At 46.7% G+C, this 19,428-nt stretch overlaps 1 protein-coding gene across 1 annotated transcript in view; it reads left to right on the forward strand.

Annotated features, from left to right (window-relative positions):
• The window catches only part of LOC121585868 (calcium-binding mitochondrial carrier protein Aralar2), a 93,442-nt gene that overhangs the window by 64,539 nt on the left and 9,475 nt on the right, over window positions 1–19,428 (forward strand). The window contains exons 14-15 of the mRNA XM_041902153.2: window positions 2,026–2,166; window positions 18,084–18,222. Coding sequence (XP_041758087.2) covers window positions 2,026–2,166; window positions 18,084–18,222 — 280 coding nt within the window. The remainder of the gene's footprint in view (window positions 1–2,025; window positions 2,167–18,083; window positions 18,223–19,428) is intronic.

A 19,428-nucleotide genomic window follows, 5' to 3' on the forward strand; every position in this document is an offset into this window, starting at 1 on the left:
CCCCTCTCGCTCCATCTCCCCCCCTCTCCATCTCTCCCCCTCTCTCGCCATCTCTCCCCCTCCCCCGACAGACCTAATTGTGTGGTGGTTTCTCTAACCTGTGTTGTTGTTGCTCTCCTTAACATTCAGAAATCTCCCAATTAGTGTCCAATTGATGTGAGCGAGAGCATTGGCTGCTCAAGTGGCCCTATTTCCAGTTAATCATCTCCGTGTCCAACGGCCCCGTAATAAATGTATTGCTATTAGATGTCCTCTGTAATCAACTATGAAATATAATTTTCCACAGAAATAAATAGGTATAAAGTTGTAGCTGTGAGCCTTTAGAATTAAGAATTGGTCTCCTGCTATTCAATGCCTCTCTTTTAGGTCTGGAAGGGAAATGTTGGTCAGTTCTGTGCCACTCTATTTAATGTACTACTACCTTCAATGAGATGATTATGATCTCTCCCTCAAAATAATGGAACATTTACTTACGAATTCGGTGGGCGGCTGTTAAAAAACGCACACGGTTGCAGATTCAGATTGGAGTACTCATTTGATAGCCTTCCCGGAAGATAGAGGGGAAACACACAATTACACATTAATAATCCACAGCAAAGGAGGGGGGAGAAAAAAGTACAACAAACAGTAAAGGCCCTATTTAACGGCGGGGAAGGACTCCATGGAAACAGATTTCTATCTAATTGCAATGTGCCACTTTTCAGCCACGGTATCCAGGGGCAACTAGTGAGAGAGAGAGAGAGAGAGAGAGACCGAAGGAGAGAAAGAGAGAGAGAGAGAGAGAGACCGAAGGAGAGAAAGAGAGAGAGAGAGAGAGAGAGACCGAAGGAGAGAAAGAGAGAGTGTTCCAGAATGGTTGCCGCCTTCCCGGCTAACTATGTCCCGGATCTCCCTCTCCGTGCCGAGACGAAGTTAACTACAAACACTGTTTTAAACGCTGCTGCCGCTGCTTGAAAAAAATTATGTTTTATTTAACCTTTATTTAACCAGGCAAGTCAATTAAGAACAAATTCTCCTGTGGGGACGGGGGCTGGGATTAACAAATAAGATGTAGGACAAAACACATATCACGACAAGAGAGACACCACCACAGTACATAAAGAGAGACCTAAGGCAACAACACAACATGGTAGCAATACAACATGGTAGCAACACAACATGACAGCAATACAACAATGTAGCAACACAACATGGTAGCAATACAACATGGTAGCAACACAACATGACAGCAATACAACATGGTAGCAACACAACATGACAGCAATACAACATGGTAGCAACACAACATGGTCCTCTGTAGCTCAATTGTAGCTCAATTGGTAGAGCATGGCGCTTGTAACGCCAGGGTAGTGGGTTCGATCCCCGGGACCACCCATACATAAAAATGTATGCACGCATGACTGTAAGTTGCTTTGGATAAAAGCGTCTGCTAAATGGCATATTATTATTATTATTATTACAACAGCACAACATGGTAGCAGCACAAACATGGCACAGACAACAGCCACTGCCACACCGCACCCCCAGCTCCAGATACCGTAGCTGTGCAGGAAAGCCATGCCACCTTAAAGCTCTCTGAGAGAAACCTGTCTGGGCCTGTGGCTGAGTGTTTTATCTCCAGCACCAGGTACACAGTTGGAGCGTTGTGGAGACAGAACCCCTCAGGCAGGGTGCAACTAAAGACGGATTGTTCAGAGACTACAGACAGACCTAGGTGCCTGTCTAAAGTGAACACCTATCACTGCCAGTGTAACCTATTTGAACTGTCCTGTGTGTGAAGTACATCAATCAGACCTGTGAGGTCCCTATCAGGGTACCATTAGTGTACGCTGATGGGTACACTCCGTTACATAGCTCCAGTGGTCACTTACAGCCCATTCTATTACAGTTTTATTACAAAAAGATTCCCCTTGTGCTGCTGATAATCCAGGTTTCACAAAATCACTATACCGTTAATCCTTTTCCCCCACACTGTGTATGTGTGTGTGTGTGTGTGTGTGTGTTTGTGTCTGTGTGTGTGTCCAGGCGGGTGGATCCCAGGTGATCTTCACCAATCCTCTGGAGATCGTGAAGATCCGCCTGCAGGTGGCTGGAGAGATCACCACCGGCCCCCGCGTCAGCGCCATATCTGTCATCAAGGACCTGGGCTTCTTTGGCCTCTACAAGGTAGGTCCTCCTGTACACTACTACATTAAGCACTGGATTCAAACAGGGGACTATTAGGGACTATTAGGACATAGCTGTATTCAAACTCTCATTTGACACATTTTCTACAGTCTACATGTCTATTCTGATACTTTTGGTTTCTGCCACTCTTAGCACTTCACTAGCACTACACAGCATTATCCCCAGTCCTCTACACAGCGTTATCCCAGTCCTCTACACAGCGTTATCCCAGTCCTCTATACAGCGATATCCCAGTCCTCTACACAGCGTTATCCCAGTCCTCTGCACAGCGTTATCCCAGTCCTCTACACAGCGTTATCCCAGTCCTCTACACAGCGTTATCCCAGTCCTCTACACAGCGTTATCCCAGTCCTCTACACAGCGTTATCCCAGTCCTCTACACAGCGTTATCCCAGTCCTCTGCACAGCGTTATCCCAGTCCTCTACACAGCGTTATCCCAGTCCTCTCCTCTTCTTCCTTTCACTTCTTTCCTCCACTCTGTCCCCTCTATACCTCCAGTCCTCCCTAAAACAAAAAATTGGCTGAGTAAATTGATGATAAAAAGATTGTGGGAGCTGTCTTGTTAAACTTCAGTGTGGCTTTTGACATTATCGCTCATAGTCTGCTGCTGGAAAAACGTATGTGTTATGGTTTTACACCCCCTTCTATATTGTGGATAAAGAGTAACCTGTCCAACAGAACACAGAGGGTGTTATTTAATGGAAGCCTCTCTCCAGGTATCAGGAATTCCCCAGGGCAGCTGTCTAGGCCCCTTACTTTCTTCAATCTTTACTAATGACATGCGACTGGCTTTGAGTAAAGCCAGTGTGTCTATGTATGCGGATGACTCAACACTATACACGTCAGCTACTACAGCGACTGAAATGACTGCAACACTTAACAAAGAGCTCCAGTTAGTTTCAGAATGGGTGGCAAAGAATATGTTAGTCCTAAATATTTCAAAAACTAAAAGCATTGTATTTGGGACAAATCATTCACTAAACCCTAAACCTCAACTAAATCTTGTAATGAATAATGTGGAAATTGAGCAAGTTGAGGTGACTAAACTGCTTGAAGTAACCCCGGATTGTAAACTGTCATGGTCAAAACATGTTGATACAACAATAGCAAAGATGGGGAGAAGTCTGATCATAATAAAGTGTTACTCTGCCTTCTTAACAACACTATCAACAAGGCAGGTCCTACAGGCCCTAGTTTTGTTGCACATTGATGTCACGATCGTCTGAAGGAGGAGACCAATGCGCAGCGTTGCGAGTGAACATGATGACTTTATTAACTTAAAGCAACCACGAAGAAAACAACAAATGACGATCCGTGAAGTTCTATACTGAATACTACTAACAGCAACAAAGAAACAATAACCCACAACACAAAGTGAACTCACACAGTATAAATATGGCTCCCAATCAGAGATAAGAGCCGACAGCTGACACTCGTTACCTCCGATTGGGAGTCATACGACTAATCAAGAACAATTAACCAAACATAGAAAATGCCCAACCAGAAATCCCCAACATAGAAATACACCCAAACAATGAAACTAAACAACCCTGGCTCAAATATCAAGGTCCGTGGAGCCAGAGTGTCACATTACCCCCCTAAAGTGCGACCTCCGGGCGCACCAGCCTACAGTCTCGGGAGGGTCTGGGTGGGCGTCTGTCCCTGGTGGCGGCTCTGGCCCAGGTCGTGGTCCCCACCCCCGCCTTAGTCACTATCCGCTTCCGTATTCCCTTCCTCATGACCAACCCCCAACTAAACCCCACTGGATTAAGGGCGGCACCGGACTACGGGGCAGTACCGGACTAAGGGGCAGTACCTGACTAGATGGCGGATCCTGGCTGGCTGGCTCTGGCGGATCCTGGCGGGACGGCTCTGGCGGATCCTGGCGGGACGGCTCTGGCGGATCCTGGCGGGACGGCTCTGGCGGATCGCGGGACGGCTCTGGCGGATCCTGGCTGACGGCTCTGGGGATCCTGGCTGGACGGCTCTGGCGGATCCTGGCTGGACGGCTCTGGCGGATCCTTGCTGGGACGGCTCTGGCGGATCCTGGCTGGACGGCTCTGGCGGATCCTGGCTAGACGGTTCTGGCGGATCCTGGCTGGACGGCTCTGGCGGATCCTGGCTGGACGGCTCTGGCGGATCCTGGCAGGGGCGGCTCTGGCGGATCCTGGCTGGCTGACGGATCTGGCGGATCCTGGCGGGCTGACGGATCTGGCTGCTCATGGCTGGCTGACGGATCTGGCTGCTCATGGCTGGCTGACGGTCTGGCTGCTCATGGCTGGCTGACGGGTCTGGCTGCTCATGGCTGGCTGACGGGTCTGGCTGCTCATGGCTGGCTGACGGATCTGGTTGCTCATGGCTGGCTGACGGATCTGGCTGCTCATGGCTGGCTGACGGATCTGGCTGCTCATGGCTGGCTGACGGATCTGGCTGCTCATGGCTGGCTGACGGATCTGGCTGCTCATAGCTGGCTGACGGATCTGGCTGCTCATGGCTGGCTGACGGGTCTGGCTGCTCATGGCTGGCGGAAGGCTCTGGCTGATCCTGTCTGGCGGAAGGCTCTGGCTGATCCGGTCTGACGGAAGGCTCTGGCTGCTCCTGTCTGGCGGAAGGCTCTGGCTGCTCCTGTCTGGCGGAAGGCTCTGGCTGCTCCTGTCTGGCGGAAGGCTCTGGCTGCTCCTGTCTGGCGGAAGGCTCTGGCTGATCCTGTCTGGCGGAAGGCTCTGGCTGATCCTGTCTGGCGGAAGGCTCTGGCTGATCCTGTCTGGCGGAAGGCTCTGGCTGATCCTGTCTGGCGGACGGCTCTGAAGGCTCATGGCAGACGGGGCGGCTTTGCAGGCTCAGTACAGACGGGCAGTTCAGACGGCGTTGGGCAGACGGACAGTTCAGACGGCGTTGGGCAGACGGGCAGTTCAGACGGCGTTGGGCAGACGGGCAGTTCAGACGGCGTTGGGCAGCCGGGCAGTTCAGGCGCCGTTGGGCAGACGGGCAGTTCAGACGGCGTTGGGCAGACGGGCAGTTCAGACGGCGTTGGGCAGACGGGCAGTTCAGGCGCCGTTGGGCAGACGGCCAGTTCAGGCCGGCTGGCGACGCACATCGTGGACCTGGTGCGTGGAGTAGGAACAGGCCGGACCGTACCGGGAACACCCACCACTGGCCTTAACTGGGGATCAAGAACGGACCGGACCAGACTGGGAACACACTTCAGTCTCTCATGCCGTGCCACAACAACTTCCCTCCCTCTACTCGCCAATGGCTCCCGTAATCCGATAGCCTTCTCTCCTTTTCTCCCTGTGGCAGCCTCCTGCTGCCCAGGCGCCCAAGCCATGTGCCCCCCCCCAAAAATTTTTTGGGGAGTAACCACAGGCTTCCAGCCTCGACTCCGCGCTTCCTCTTCATACCACCTCCTCTCGGCTGCAGCTGCCTCCAGCTCTTCACGAGGGCGGTGATATTCCTCCTCAGACCACCTCCTCTCGGCTGCAGCTGCCTCCAGCTCTTCACGAGGGCGATGATGTTCCTCCGGTTGTGCCCAAGGACCCTTTCCAGCCCGAATCTCCTCCCATGTCCAAAAGTCCTTAGGAGGCATCCATAACTCCTGTGTCCAGACCCCTTGCTCCTGGACGCGCTGCTTGGTCCTTTTTTGGTGGGTTATTCTGTCACGATCGTCTGAAGGAGGAGACCAATGCGCAGCGTTGCGAGTGAACATGATGACTTTATTAACTTAAAGCAACCACGAAGAAAACAACAAATGACGATCCGTGAAGTTCTATACTGAATACTACTAACAGCAACAAAGAAACAATAACCCACAACACAAAGTGAACTCACACAGTATAAATATGGCTCCCAATCAGAGATAACGAGCCGACAGCTGACACTCGTTACCTCCGATTGGGAGTCATACGACTAATCAAGAACAATTAACCAAACATAGAAAATGCCCAACCAGAAATCCCCAACATAGAAATACACCCAAACAATGAAACTAAACAACCCTGGCTCAAATATCAAGGTCCGTGGAGCCAGAGTGTCACAATTGACTACTGTTCAATTGTGTGGTCAGGTGCCACAAAGAGCGATTTTTTTATTTTTTATTTTTTAGGGGGGGGGTAGATCAGCTTAATATTGCAGATAGATTGTAACTTCCATCAATGTAATTGTCTGCATCACTTCCAATCCCCCATGTTATATATATATATATATATATATATATATATATATATATATACATACACATATACATACACATATACACACACACATACACACATACATACATACATACATACATATACATACATACATACATATACAGTGGGGAGAACAAGTATTTGATACACTGCCGATTTTGCAGGTTTTCTTACTTACAAAGCATGTAGAGGTCTGTAATTTTTATCATAGGTACACTTCCACTGTGAGAGACGGAATCTAAAACAAAAATTCAGAAAATCACATTGTATGATTTTTAAGTAATTAATTTGCATTTTATTGCATGACATAAGTATTTGATCACCTACCAACCAGTAAGAATTCCGGCTCTCACAGACCTGTTCGTTTTTCTTTAAGAAGCCCTCCTGTTCTCTACTCATTACCTGTATTAACTGCACCTGTTTGAACTCGTTACCTGTATAAAAGACACCTGTCCACACACTCAATCAAACAGACTCCAACCTCTCCACAATGGCCAAGACCAGAGAGCTGTGTAAGGACATCAGGGATAAAATTGTAGACCTGCACAAGGCTGGGATAGGCTACAGGACAATAGGCAAGCAGCTTGGTGAGAAGGCAACAACTGTTGGCGCAATTATTAGAAAATGGAAGAAGTTCAAGATGACGGTCAATCATCCTCGGTCTGGGGCTCCATGCAAGATCTCACCTCATGGGGCATCAATGATCATGAGGAAGGTGAGGGATCAGCCCAGAACTACACGGCAGGACCTGGTCAATGACCTGAAGAGAGCTGGGACCACAGTCTCAAAGAAAACCATTAGTAACACACTACGCCGTCATAGATTAAAATCCTGCAGCGCACGCAAGGTCCCCCTGCTCAAGCCAGCGCATGTCCAGGCCCGTCTGAAGTTTGCCAATGACCATCTGGATGATCCAGAGGAGGAATGGGAGAAGGTCATGTGGTCTGATGAGACAAAAATATAGCTTTTCGGTCTAAACTCCACTCGCCGTGTTTGGAGGAAGAAGAAGGATGAGTACAACCCCAAGAACACCATCCCAACCGTGAAGCATGGAGGTGGAAACATCATTCTTTGGGGAAGCTTTTCTGCAAAGGGGACAGGACGACTGCACCGTATTGAGGGGAGGATGGATGGGACCATGTATCGCGAGATCTTGGCCAACAACCTCCTTCCCTCAGTAAGAGCATTGAAGATGGGTCGTGGCTGGGTCTTCCAGCATGACAATGACCCGAAACACACAGCCAGGGCAACTAAGGAGTGGCTCCGTAAGAAGCATCTCAAGGTCCTGGAGTGACCTAGCCAGTCTCCAGACCTGAACCCAATAGAAAATCTTTGGAGGGAGCTGAAAGTCGTATTGCCCAGCGACAGCCCCGAAACCTGAAGGATCTGGAGAAGGTCTGTATGGAGGAGTGGGCCAAAATCCCTGCTGCAATGTGTGCAAACCTGGTCAAGACCTACAGGAAACGTATGATCTCTGTAATTGCAAACAAAGGTTTCTGTACCAAATATTAAGTTCTGCTTTTCTGATGTATCAAATACTTATGTCATGCAATAAAATGCAAATTAATTACTTAAAAATCATACAATGTGATTTTCTGGATTTTTGTTTTAGATTCCATCTCTCACAGTGGAAGTGTACCTATGATAAAAATGAGAGACCTCTACATGCTTTGTAAGTAGGAAAACCTGCAAAATCGGCAGTGTATCAAATACTTGTTCTCCCCACTGTACATACATATATATACATACATACATACACTTACATACATACATACATACAGTTGGGAAAAAAGGTATTTAGTCAGCCACCAATTGTGCAAGTTCTCCCACTTAAAAAGATGAGAGAGGCCTGTAATTTTCATCATAGGTACATGTCAACTATGACAGACAAAATGAGAGAAAAAAAATCCAGAAAATCACATTGTAGGATTTTTAATGAATTTATTTGCAAATTATGGTGGAAAATAAGTATTTGGTCAATAACAAAAGTTTCTCAATACTTTGTTATATACCCTTTGTTGGCAATGACACAGGTCAAACGTTTTCTGTAAGTCTTCACAAGGTTTTCACACACTGTTGCTGGTATTTTGGCCCATTCCTCACTCAAAATCTCACGATACATGGCCCCATTCATTCTTTCCTTTACACGGATCAGTCGTCCTGGTCCCTTTGCAGAAAAACAGCCCCAAAGCATGATGTTTCCACCCCCATGCTTCACAGTAGGTATGGTGTTCTTTGGATGCAACTCAGCATTCTTTGTCCTCCAAACACGACGAGTTGAATTTTTACCAAAAAGTTATATTTTGGTTTCATCTGACCATATGACATTCTCCCAATCCTCTTCTGGATCATCCAAATGCACTCTAGCAAACTTCAGACGGGCCTGGACATGTACTGGCTTAAGCAGGGGGACACGTCTGGCACTGCAGGATTTGAGTCCCTGGCGGTGTAGTGTGTTACTGATGGTAGGCTTTGTTACTTTGGTCCCAGCTCTCTGCAGGTCATTCACTAGGTCCCCCCCCGTGTGGTTCTGGGATTTTTGCTCACCGTTCTTGTGATCATTTTGACCCCACGGGGTGAGATCTTGCGTGGAGCCCCAGATCGAGAGAGATTATCAGTGGTTTTGTATGTCTTCCATTTCCTAATAATTGCTCCCACAGTTGATTTCTTCAAACCAAGCTGCTTACCTATTGCAGATTCAGTCTTCCCAGCCTGGCGCAGGTCTACAATTTTGTTTCTGGTGTCCTTTGACAGCTCTTTGGTCTTGGCCATAGTGGAGTTTGGAGTGTGACTGTTTGAGGTTGTGGCCAGGTGTCTGTACATACATACATACACATACATATCCTTTAAAAAATATATATACAGTGGGGAGAACAAGTATTTGATACACTGCCGATTTTGCAGGTTTTCCTACTTACAAAGCATGTAGAGGTCTGTAATTTTTATCATAGGTACACTTCAACTGTGAGAGACGGAATCTAAAACAAAAATCCAGAAAATCACATTCTATGATTTTTAAGTAATTCATTTGCATTTTATTGCATGACATAAGTATTTGATACATCAGAAAAGCAGAACTTAATATTTGGTACAGAAACCTTTGTTTGCAATTACAGAGATCATACGTTTCCTGTAGGTCTTGACCAGGTTTGCACACATTGCAGCAGGGATTTTGGCCCACTCCTCCATACAGACCTTCTCCAGATCCTTCAGGTTTCGGGGCTGTCGCTGGGCAATACGACTTTCAGCTCCCTCCAAAGATTTTCTATTGGGTTCAGGTCTGGAGACTGGCTAGGTCACTCCAGGACCTTGAGATGCTTCTTACGGAGCCACTCCTTAGTTGCCCTGGCTGTGTGTTTCGGGTCATTGTCATGCTGGAAGACCCAGCCACGACCCATCTTCAATGCTCTTACTGAGGGAAGGAGGTTGTTGGCCAAGATCTCGCGATACATGGTCCCATCCATCCTCCCCTCAATACGGTGCAGTCGTCCTGTCCCCTTTGCAGAAAAGCATCCCCAAAGAATGATGTTTCCACCTCCATGCTTCACGGTTGGGATGGTGTTCTTGGGGTTGTACTCATCCTTCTTCTTCCTCCAAACACGGCAAGTGGAGTTTAGACCAAAAAGCTCTATTTTTGTCTCATCAGACCACATGACCTTCTCCCATTCCTCCTCTGGATCATCCAGATGGTCATTGGCAAACTTCAGACGGGCCTGGACATGCGCTGGCTTGAGCAGGGGGACCTTGCATGCGCTGCAGGATTTTAATCCATGACGGCATAGTGTGTTACTAATGGTTTTCTTTGAGACTGTGGTCCCAGCTCTCTTCAGGTCATTGACCAGGTCCTGCCGTGTAGTTCTGGGCTGATCCCTCACCTTCCTCATGATCGTTGATGCCCCACGAGGTGAGATCTTGCATGGAGCCCCAGACCGAGGGTGATTGACCGTCATCTTGAACTTCTTCCATTTTCTAATAATTGCGCCAACAGTTGTTGCCTTCTCACCAAGCTGCTTGCCTATTGTCCTGTAGCCCATCCCAGCCTTGTGTAGGTCTACAATTTTATCCCTGATGTCCTTATACAGCTCTCTGGTCTTGGCCATTGTGGAGAGGTTGGAGTCTGTTTGATTGAGTGTGTGGACAGGTGTCTTTTATACAGGTAACGAGTTCAAACAGGAGCAGTTAATACAGGTAATGAGTGGAGAACAGGAGGGCTTCTTAAAGAAAAACTAACAGGTCTGTGAGAGACGGAATTCTTACTGGTTGGTAGGTGATCAAATACTTATGTCATGCAATAAAATGCAAATTATTTACTTAAAAATCATACAAAGTGATTTTCTGGATTTTTGTTTTAGATTCCGTCTTTCACAGTTGAAGTGTACCTATGATAAAAATTACAGACCTCTACATGCTTTGTAAGTAGGAAAACCTGCAAAATCGGCAGTGTATCAAATACTTGTTCTCCCCATTCCTCTTTATTACTTTCCAACCCCGCCACCCTTTCCCTAATTGGAGTAAACTAGTGAACAACAACGCTTAGGCCTCTACTTCCAGCTTATACTTACTATATACATTTTATGGACACAGTCAATTTTACAATAATTACATTTTGTTTGTTTTTTCTCCTGAACTTCTTCTACTCTCAACCTCTCCGATCATTTTCATGATGTCCATCCGGTTTGCTTCTATATGCCATATTACATTGACATTTTAGTCATTTAGCAGACGCTCTATCTTTCTAACTGTGCTCTTTCACAAAAGCTCCCAATCTACAACCTATATACTTATTATGGACACAGAATGCTTACATTATTAGTTATCTTGTTACAAAGAGGGACTTAGGAAAATTGCAATTGGCTCAGAACAGGGTAGCACAACTGGCCCTTGGATGTACACAGAGAGATAACATTAATAAGATGCATGTCAATCTCTCCTGGCTCAAAGTGTAGGAGAGATTGACTTCATCACTACTTGCATTTGTGAGAGGGATTGACATGTTGAATGCACCGAGCTATTTGTTTGAACTAATCGCACACAGCTCAGACGCCCATGCATACCCCACTAGACATGCCACCAGAGATCTCTTCACAGTCCCCAAGACCAGAACAAACTATGGGAGGTGCACAATACTACATTGAGCCATGACTACATGGAACTCTATTCGATATCAAGTAACTCATGCAAGCAGAATAAATCAAAAAAAAAAAAAAAGATTAAAATACACCTTATGAACCACATAGGCACAGACACATGCATACACACACACGATAACATACGCACTCTACACACACGTACATTGTAATATTGTTGTATGGTGGTATTATACATTTTGTATTGTAGATATGTAGTGGTGTAATAATGTTATATGTACTGTTTTATCTTTTGTTTTATGTGTATGTAAGTGCCTTAATGTGTTTGGACCCCAGGAAAAGTAGCTGCTGCCTTGGTAGGAACTAATGGGGATCCTTAATAAACCCCAGGAAGAGTAGCTGCTGCATTGGCAGGAACTAATGGGATCCTTAATAAACCCCAGGAAGAGTAGCTGCTGCCTTGGTAGGAACTAATGGGGATCCTTAATAAACCCCAGGAAGAGTAGCTGCTGCCTTGGTAGGAACTAATGGGGATCCTTAATAAACCCCAGGAAGAGTAGCTGCTGCCTTGGTAGGAACTAATGGGGATCCTTAATAAATACAAAAGCCCCCTCCCCCAGTGGGCTTCTCATCAGGCCTAAGAACACACAGGCTTGGGGGGTTCATCATCCCCCCATGGTCACCAGCATCCCCCAGCCACAACAGTGGCCATAGATTGGGATGCTAATGATCCATGTTGTTGTTGTTGTTGTTGTTGTTGTTGTTGTTGTTGTTGTTGTTGTTGTTGTTGTTGTGAGACAGGTACATTTTATCCCCCAGTTCCCTGTCAGGCCATTGAGTTCACAGAGTGAATCGTCCAGCTGGCTAGCTGGCTAGCTACATTAGCAGCTGAAATTGCTAGTGAGGGCCTATGAGGGACTGTGGCCCACAGGGGCCCTAGGGCGAGGTAGCAGGCTGAAACATAAGTGTTTCAAGTATAACCAATGTGAGCTAACTGTGTAACAATGGCCATGGTAATAATAGACTGAATACCATTGACTCAGGTAGGTAGAGGGGTCTTCGTTTTCTATTCAAGGCAATGTTGAATGTTGATTTGAGCTCTGGGCCTATATCCACAAAGCATCTCAGAAAAGGCCCTAGGAATCCTGTTAAAACCTTTTTTAAGACAAACTAAAACTCCCAGCTCAGAGTAGGTTTTAGGATGACGTTAAGACACTGCTCAGACAAACTCTGAATCAGGAGTAAAATCAACTCATAAAAGTGTATCCCTGCTGGAGGTATCGCAAAGTAAAGATAGTGATGACGCTCATTGACATTGTTGCAAATTATGGTGAATAACGAATCGCGATGAGGCATTGTCAGCTGTGAATTCTATAGCATGCTTCAGACAACCATGGTGAATGTGACTGGATACATCAAATGTCACAATGGTAAAACGTTTTATATCATTTTTGCCTGACACAATCACTTCAAAGAAAATCAAATCAAATTTTATTGGTCACATACACATATTTAGCAGATGTTATTGCGGGTGTAGCGAAATGCTTGTGTTCCTAGCTCCAACAGTATCTAACAAATCACAACAATACACAAATCTAAAAGTAAAAGAATGGAATTAAGAAATATATAAATATTAGGATGAGCAATGTCGGAGTGGCATTGACTAAAATACAGTAGAATAGAATACAGTATATACATATGAGAGGAGTAAAGCAGTATGTAAACATTATTAAAGTGACTAGTGTTCCATTATTAAAGTGGCCAGTGATTCCATGTCTATGTACATAGGGCAGCAGCCTCTAAGGTGCAGGGTTGAGTAACCTGCTGGTAGCCGGCTAGTGATGGCTATTTAACAGTCTGATGGCCTTGAGATAGAAGCTGTTTTTCAGTCTCTCGGTCCCAGCTTTGATGCACCTGTACTGAGCTCGCCTTCTGGATGATAGCAGGGTGAACAGGCCGTGGCTCGGGTGGTTGATGTCCTTGATGATCTTTTTGGCCTTCCTGTGACATCGGGTGCGGTAGGTGACCTGGAGGGCAGGCATTGTGCCCCCGGTGATGGGTTGGGCAGACCGCACCACCCTCTGGAGAGCCCTGCGGTTGTGGGCGGTGCAGTTGCCGTAACAGGCGGTGATACAGTCCGGCAGGATGTTCTCAGTTGTGCATCTGTAAAAGTTTCTGAGGGTCTTAGGGGCCAAGCTGAATTTCTTCAGCCTCCTGAGGTTGAAGAGGCGCTGTTGCGCCTTCTTCACCACATTGTCTGTGTGGGTGGACCATTTCAGATCGTCAGTGATGTGTACGCCGAGGAACTTGAAGCTTTCCACCTTCTCCACGGCGGTCGCGTCGATGTGGATAGGGGCGTGCTCCCTCTGATGTTTCCTGAAGCCCACGATCAGCTCCTTCATTTTGTTGACGTTGAGGGAGAGGTTATTTTCCTACTCTTAATTATTGCCTAATATGGTTGTTAAAAGTGGAAGTTGACAATATTACCATTATATCAACACTCTCATCCCTCCCGTTTAGCAACTCTAAGTCGCTTTTGCACAGTAGGCATCATGTCACTTGCCGATAATGTTGCATACAACGTTGGAAAGGTCTATTATTATCGTTGAACATAATCAAAGTTCACGTAAGCCCTAAATGCCTTCAGTTGCCCAATTTATAGACATGCCCAATTTAGGAATATTTTTTTAACAATGTGATATTGCGCTCCAAAGTGATAACTTGAAATAACATGATGTAGGTAATTAAATAATCAAAAGAAAAACATGTTTAATTATTAGCCTAGTGATTATACGTATTTAGGCATATCATGTGAAATAGGCCTCGTGAAATAATTGTCAAAAGCGAAGAGATACTGTTCCATGTAGGTCTAGATTATTTATGCATTGATCATATAGAAATATCAAAACATTATTTAAACTCTAAAGCAATTGCATGTGGTGTAGGAACCACTGACAGGTTGCCTTTTTCTATTAACAAGACACCTGCTGGTTAGGACAGCTCACGAGGTCTCCTAAATATGTCGACTATGCGGGACTCTTATGACTAAAGAGGCTTCATGCTTTTATTTCTACCTATAAGAGGAGGAGTAAAATGTCTCTCAGCACTTATGACCCATTTTCGACTCTGAGACTCTTTGTGGATAGCAGGTGTTACCTTTATTTTAGAACTACTGTGGGTCATTCTCGTTATGAAGAGGTTGGTTTTTAAAAGGGCACCGATGATCAGTGTCTTTGATTCATGAAGCCTTTTAAAGAGTTCTGATTTAGGCTTTTATCACTCATTAAAACTGTGGGTTTTAACACTTATTTGGGTTTCATTTAAATTAAAGCTTTAAAAACGTTTTTTTTAAAAGCTCCAGGTCCCTTTATCCATAGCTTTTAGATTCTACCCCTTTCTCTTTTTGTGGCAAAGTTTCAGTTCTATTTCTTCTAAGGTTCTTCCCATGACAGTCGTCTGTGTTTGTCAATCAGTGTGTGTGTGTGTTTGTGTGTGTGTGTGCCAGTGTGTGAGAATGCTGAACCTGCTGCCTCCACTTGTCTGTGTCTGTCCGTGTGTGTGCGTGTGTGTGTGTGTGTGTGTGCGTGTGTGTGCGTGTGTGTGTGCGTGCGTGTGTGCGCACAAACGTGAATATGAGTGCGTCTACAGTATGTGTGCTCCATTATGTCTATAAGAATGCTGAATCCGGTATGACAGTGGTGGTGCCTCCTCTAGTCCTCCCCTGTGTCTGTGTCTCCTGTCCTGTCCTGCTGCTGAGACAATGTGCATTGACAGAGACGAAGAGGGCCGGGAGGGAGGACTAGCGAGCTCCAGACGGGCTGGCTCCTCAGGGCTGTGCCCAGGCACAGAGCACCCTTTGTCAGGCTAATTACCCTCCCCCTCAGCCTCTCTCTGCCTCTTCCTGCTACCTACCTCCGCTCTGCTGCTGGAGGGGCTGACTGACTGACTGGCTGACTGACTGATTTACTGACTGACTGACTGGCTGGCTGGCTGACTTGCTGGCTGGCTGACTGGCTGACTGACTGGCTGACCGACTGGCTGACTGACTGGTTGACTGACTGACTAACTGACTGACTAACTGGCTAACTAGCTGACTGACTAACCGACTGGCTGACTGACTGACTGGCTGACTGACTGACTAACTGGATGACTTGCTGACTGACACACTAGTGCCACCACTGCTCACAGTGAGAACTCCAACTAGGATGCTATCACATGTATGGTGTTGCTGTAGGTGCAGCGCAGTAATTATCAAGACAAACCTATTCACTCATATAAACACATACTTGTATGTACTCCGGTGCTCATACACACAGGCATTCAGATAGACACACATACTAATAATCAATCATACTATATGCACCATGTACAATCCCTCATTCATAGTCATAGACAGAAGGAGACACATACTGTATATTATGTAGGTCTACACTGTCATGCATTCACACAGGTCCGTCACCTCAACCTGCCTGCCACTCTTGGCCTGACCATAATTCAGAAAAAGAAGAAAAAATACAAGGCATAATAGATTATGGATACAGTAGAATCACATGAATCACAGTAGAATCACAGTAGAATCACATTAATCACAGTAGATTCACATGAATCACAGTAGAATCACAGTAGATTCACATGAATCACAGTAGAATCACAGTAGATTCACATGAATCACAGTAGAATCACAGTAGATTCACATGAATCACAGTAGAATCACAGTAGATTCACATGAATCACAGTAGATTCACATGAATCACAGTAGAATCACATGAATCACATATTTAATCCCAGCCTCTCCAGCCCCAGCCCCAGCCTCATCAGGCACAAGGATGAGCTGAGTCCGTACTAGGCCTGTCTGTGAATGTGAACCAGGGTCCTGGCGATAGTATCTGCAGCTTTTCAGCAGGCAGTCTGGCATGGCGGCCCTGGCGGGGAGCGGAGGGCAGGCAGGGGAGAAAGAAGTGAAGCCTTTGAGGACAGAAGAGATACCCATACAGTGAGGTATCTGTGCAAGTTTTGTATGAGTGGTAGGACTAACCCCAGCAGTTAAATGAAGCCCGTCTAAAGGAGCACTTCTCCTGGCTGCGTCCCAACTGGCACCCTATTCCTATATAGTGTGCACTACTTTTGACCAGGGCCCAAAGGTAATCCATATAGGGCTCTGGTAGTGTACCATGTAGGGAATAGGGTGCCATTTGGGATGCAACCCTGGCGTTAAACTACTCTGTTGAAGGGAGAGCCTTCCCTTTCTCTTCCCCTACCTCAACAACCTCAACATCACCTGGATGGCAGCCAAGGGGGGGGGGGGATAAGATGAAACGTAATCTGGTTGAAGATATGGCTTTGTTTACGGTGACGGACAGAGGCAATCTTCCTCCTCTTTCCCTGATCTCTCGTCTTTTACTCTCTCTCTTCTTCTCTCTTTTTTTTTTTTCTCTCTCTCTCTCTCTCTCTCTCTCTCTCTCTCTCTCTCTCTCTCTCTCTGTCACTATCTCTCTCTCTCTATCTCCCTGTCTCTCTCTGTCACTATCTCTCTCTCTTCTCTCTCTCTCTCTCTCTCTCTCTCTCTCTCTCTCTCTCTCTCTCTCTCTCTCTCTGTCACTATCTCTCTCTCTCTATCTCCCTGTCTCTCTCTGTCACTATCTCTCTCTCTCTCTCTCTCTCTCTCTCTCTCTCTCTCTCTCTCTCTCTCTCTCTCTCTCTCTCTCTCTCTCTCTCTCTCACACACACTCTCATCTCTCCAAAGCAGGAGAAGAGAAGTGAGGAGAGGTGATGAGTTGGTCAGCAGGAAACACTCAGAGCCGTAGTGATGTGTAAGGTGCCAGCTTTTCAAATACAGAGGGGCAGGAACAGAAACCAGTCTTAGACATTTTGTGGTTAGATCTCTCAGAAATAAAACCACAAGCTATGCTATGACAAATGATGTTCCGATGGAACTGGAAAAAGCAAAACTGTTGAAGGTAACATCTTTCCATCCCAGAAAACATATGCATGTACAGTATATTTTCCACATCTGGTACAGAAAAAGGAAAGGGTTACAGGACTGTATGTGAGCCCTCCTCAAAGAAAGTTTCTGTCTCTTACGAAACTTATTTCTCTCCCTCCCTTCTTGTCTCTCTTCCTCTTTTTTCACCCCCTCCTTGTTTCTCTGTCCTCCCCCTCTCTCAATCCCCCCCTCTCTTTCCACACCCCTCTCTCAATCCCCCCCTCTCTTTCCACACCCCTCTCTCAATCCCCCCCTCTCTTTCCACACCCCTCTCTCAATCCCCCCCTCTCTTTCCACACCCCTCTCTCAATCCCCCCCTCTCTTTCCACACCCCTCTCTCAATCCCCCCTCTCTTTCCACACCCTCTCTCAATCCCCCCTCTCTTTCCACACCCCTCTCTCAATCCCCCCTCTCTTTCCACACCCCTCTCTCAATCCCCCCTCTCTTTCCACACCCCTCTCTCAGTCCCCCCTCTCTTTCCACACCCCTCTCTCAATCCCCCCCTCTCTTTCCACACCCCTCTCTCAATCCCCCCCTCTCTTTCCTCACCCCTCTCTCAATCCCCCCCTCTCTCTTTCCTTACCCCTCTCTTTCCTCACCCCTCTGTCTCTTCTGTCTCTCTTCACCATCCACAGGGAGCCAAAGCCTGTTTCCTGCGAGACATCCCCTTCTCAGCCATCTACTTCCCTTGCTATGCGCACGTCAAGGCCTACATGAGTGATGAGGATGGGAGGATTGGACCAGGCAAGCTGCTGTTCTCAGGGGCCATAGCGGGTAAGATACCATGTGGTTCAGACCCAGGGTCTTTTGAGAATTGTCTGTCGCTCTCCCTGGTTCCTTCTTTCTGTTGGTCTCTCCCTCTCTCTCTCTGTCTCTGTCTCGATCTCTCTTTCGCTCGGCCTATATGATAAAGTATATATATATATATATATATATATATATACATATATATATATATATATATCCCAAAACTTCAGGACAAACAAATAATACAAAAAATAGATTTTTCAACCATATTGGTCAATGACGATACTGTTAAAACGTTGTCACTATCACATGTTTAATAAGGAACCATTCTTGGGGAAGCAGAAAACCATGCGTGAGTGTCCCAGGTGGTCGGTGAGCCACCACATGGGCCCCTGCTCCATCCCTCTATCCTCCATTCCTCCATCCTTCCTCCATCCTCCATCCCTCTATGTTTCCTTTCCCTCATCCATCCTTCTAACCCTCCATCCCCCATCCATCCAGCCTCCATCCCTCTATGTTTCCTTTCCCTCATCCATCCTTCTAACCCTCCATCCCCCATCCATCCAGCCTCCATCCCCCTATCCCTCCCAACCTCCTGGCTCCAGGCCTAGGGCCCCAGTAGACGCCGGCGACCGCAGGCTCCATCGTGGTCGTCCCTAATTAGAGTGCTCAGTGATTGGCTGGGGGCTGGGGTTTGGAGCTGAGCGCTGAGGGAGAAGACAGAGCCCAGAGAGAGAGACCGCCTGCCTGCCTGCCAGCCAACAGGGTCAGGATGGGATGGGAGACTTTCCACTGCTAACATATAGGTACTGGCAGCCTGAGCTGTGTTCCAAATGGCACCTTATTCCCTACATAGTGTGTTACTTTTGACCAGGGCCCATTGGGTCCATAGTCTCTCTCTCTGGGCCCATAAGGCTCTGGTCAAAAGTATGGAATAGGGTGTTAGTTGAGACACTGCCTGTGTGTTAGGAGTGTTAAGAGTGAGGCGCTGAGGGAGGATGGGGAGCGATGTCGGCCATAAACAGATCTCACAATACTGGAAACCCGGAGGAAAGACTTCCAACAGTTTTGATCCATAGTCTTCCAGGTCTATTTCTCCTCTTCGTACACTAAAATATGATCTGGAGCGAGTGTGTAGGTTTAATATTTTTTATTTGAGTGGGTTTGTCTTAAAGCAAACAGCTTATAAAAAGGCGAGCGCGGAAGCCAAGCCAGGGTGGTTTGGAACGTCAC

The sequence above is a fragment of the Coregonus clupeaformis genome, chromosome 17, assembly GCF_020615455.1.
Source record: "Coregonus clupeaformis isolate EN_2021a chromosome 17, ASM2061545v1, whole genome shotgun sequence".
NCBI classification, from domain to species: domain Eukaryota; kingdom Metazoa; phylum Chordata; class Actinopteri; order Salmoniformes; family Salmonidae; genus Coregonus; species Coregonus clupeaformis.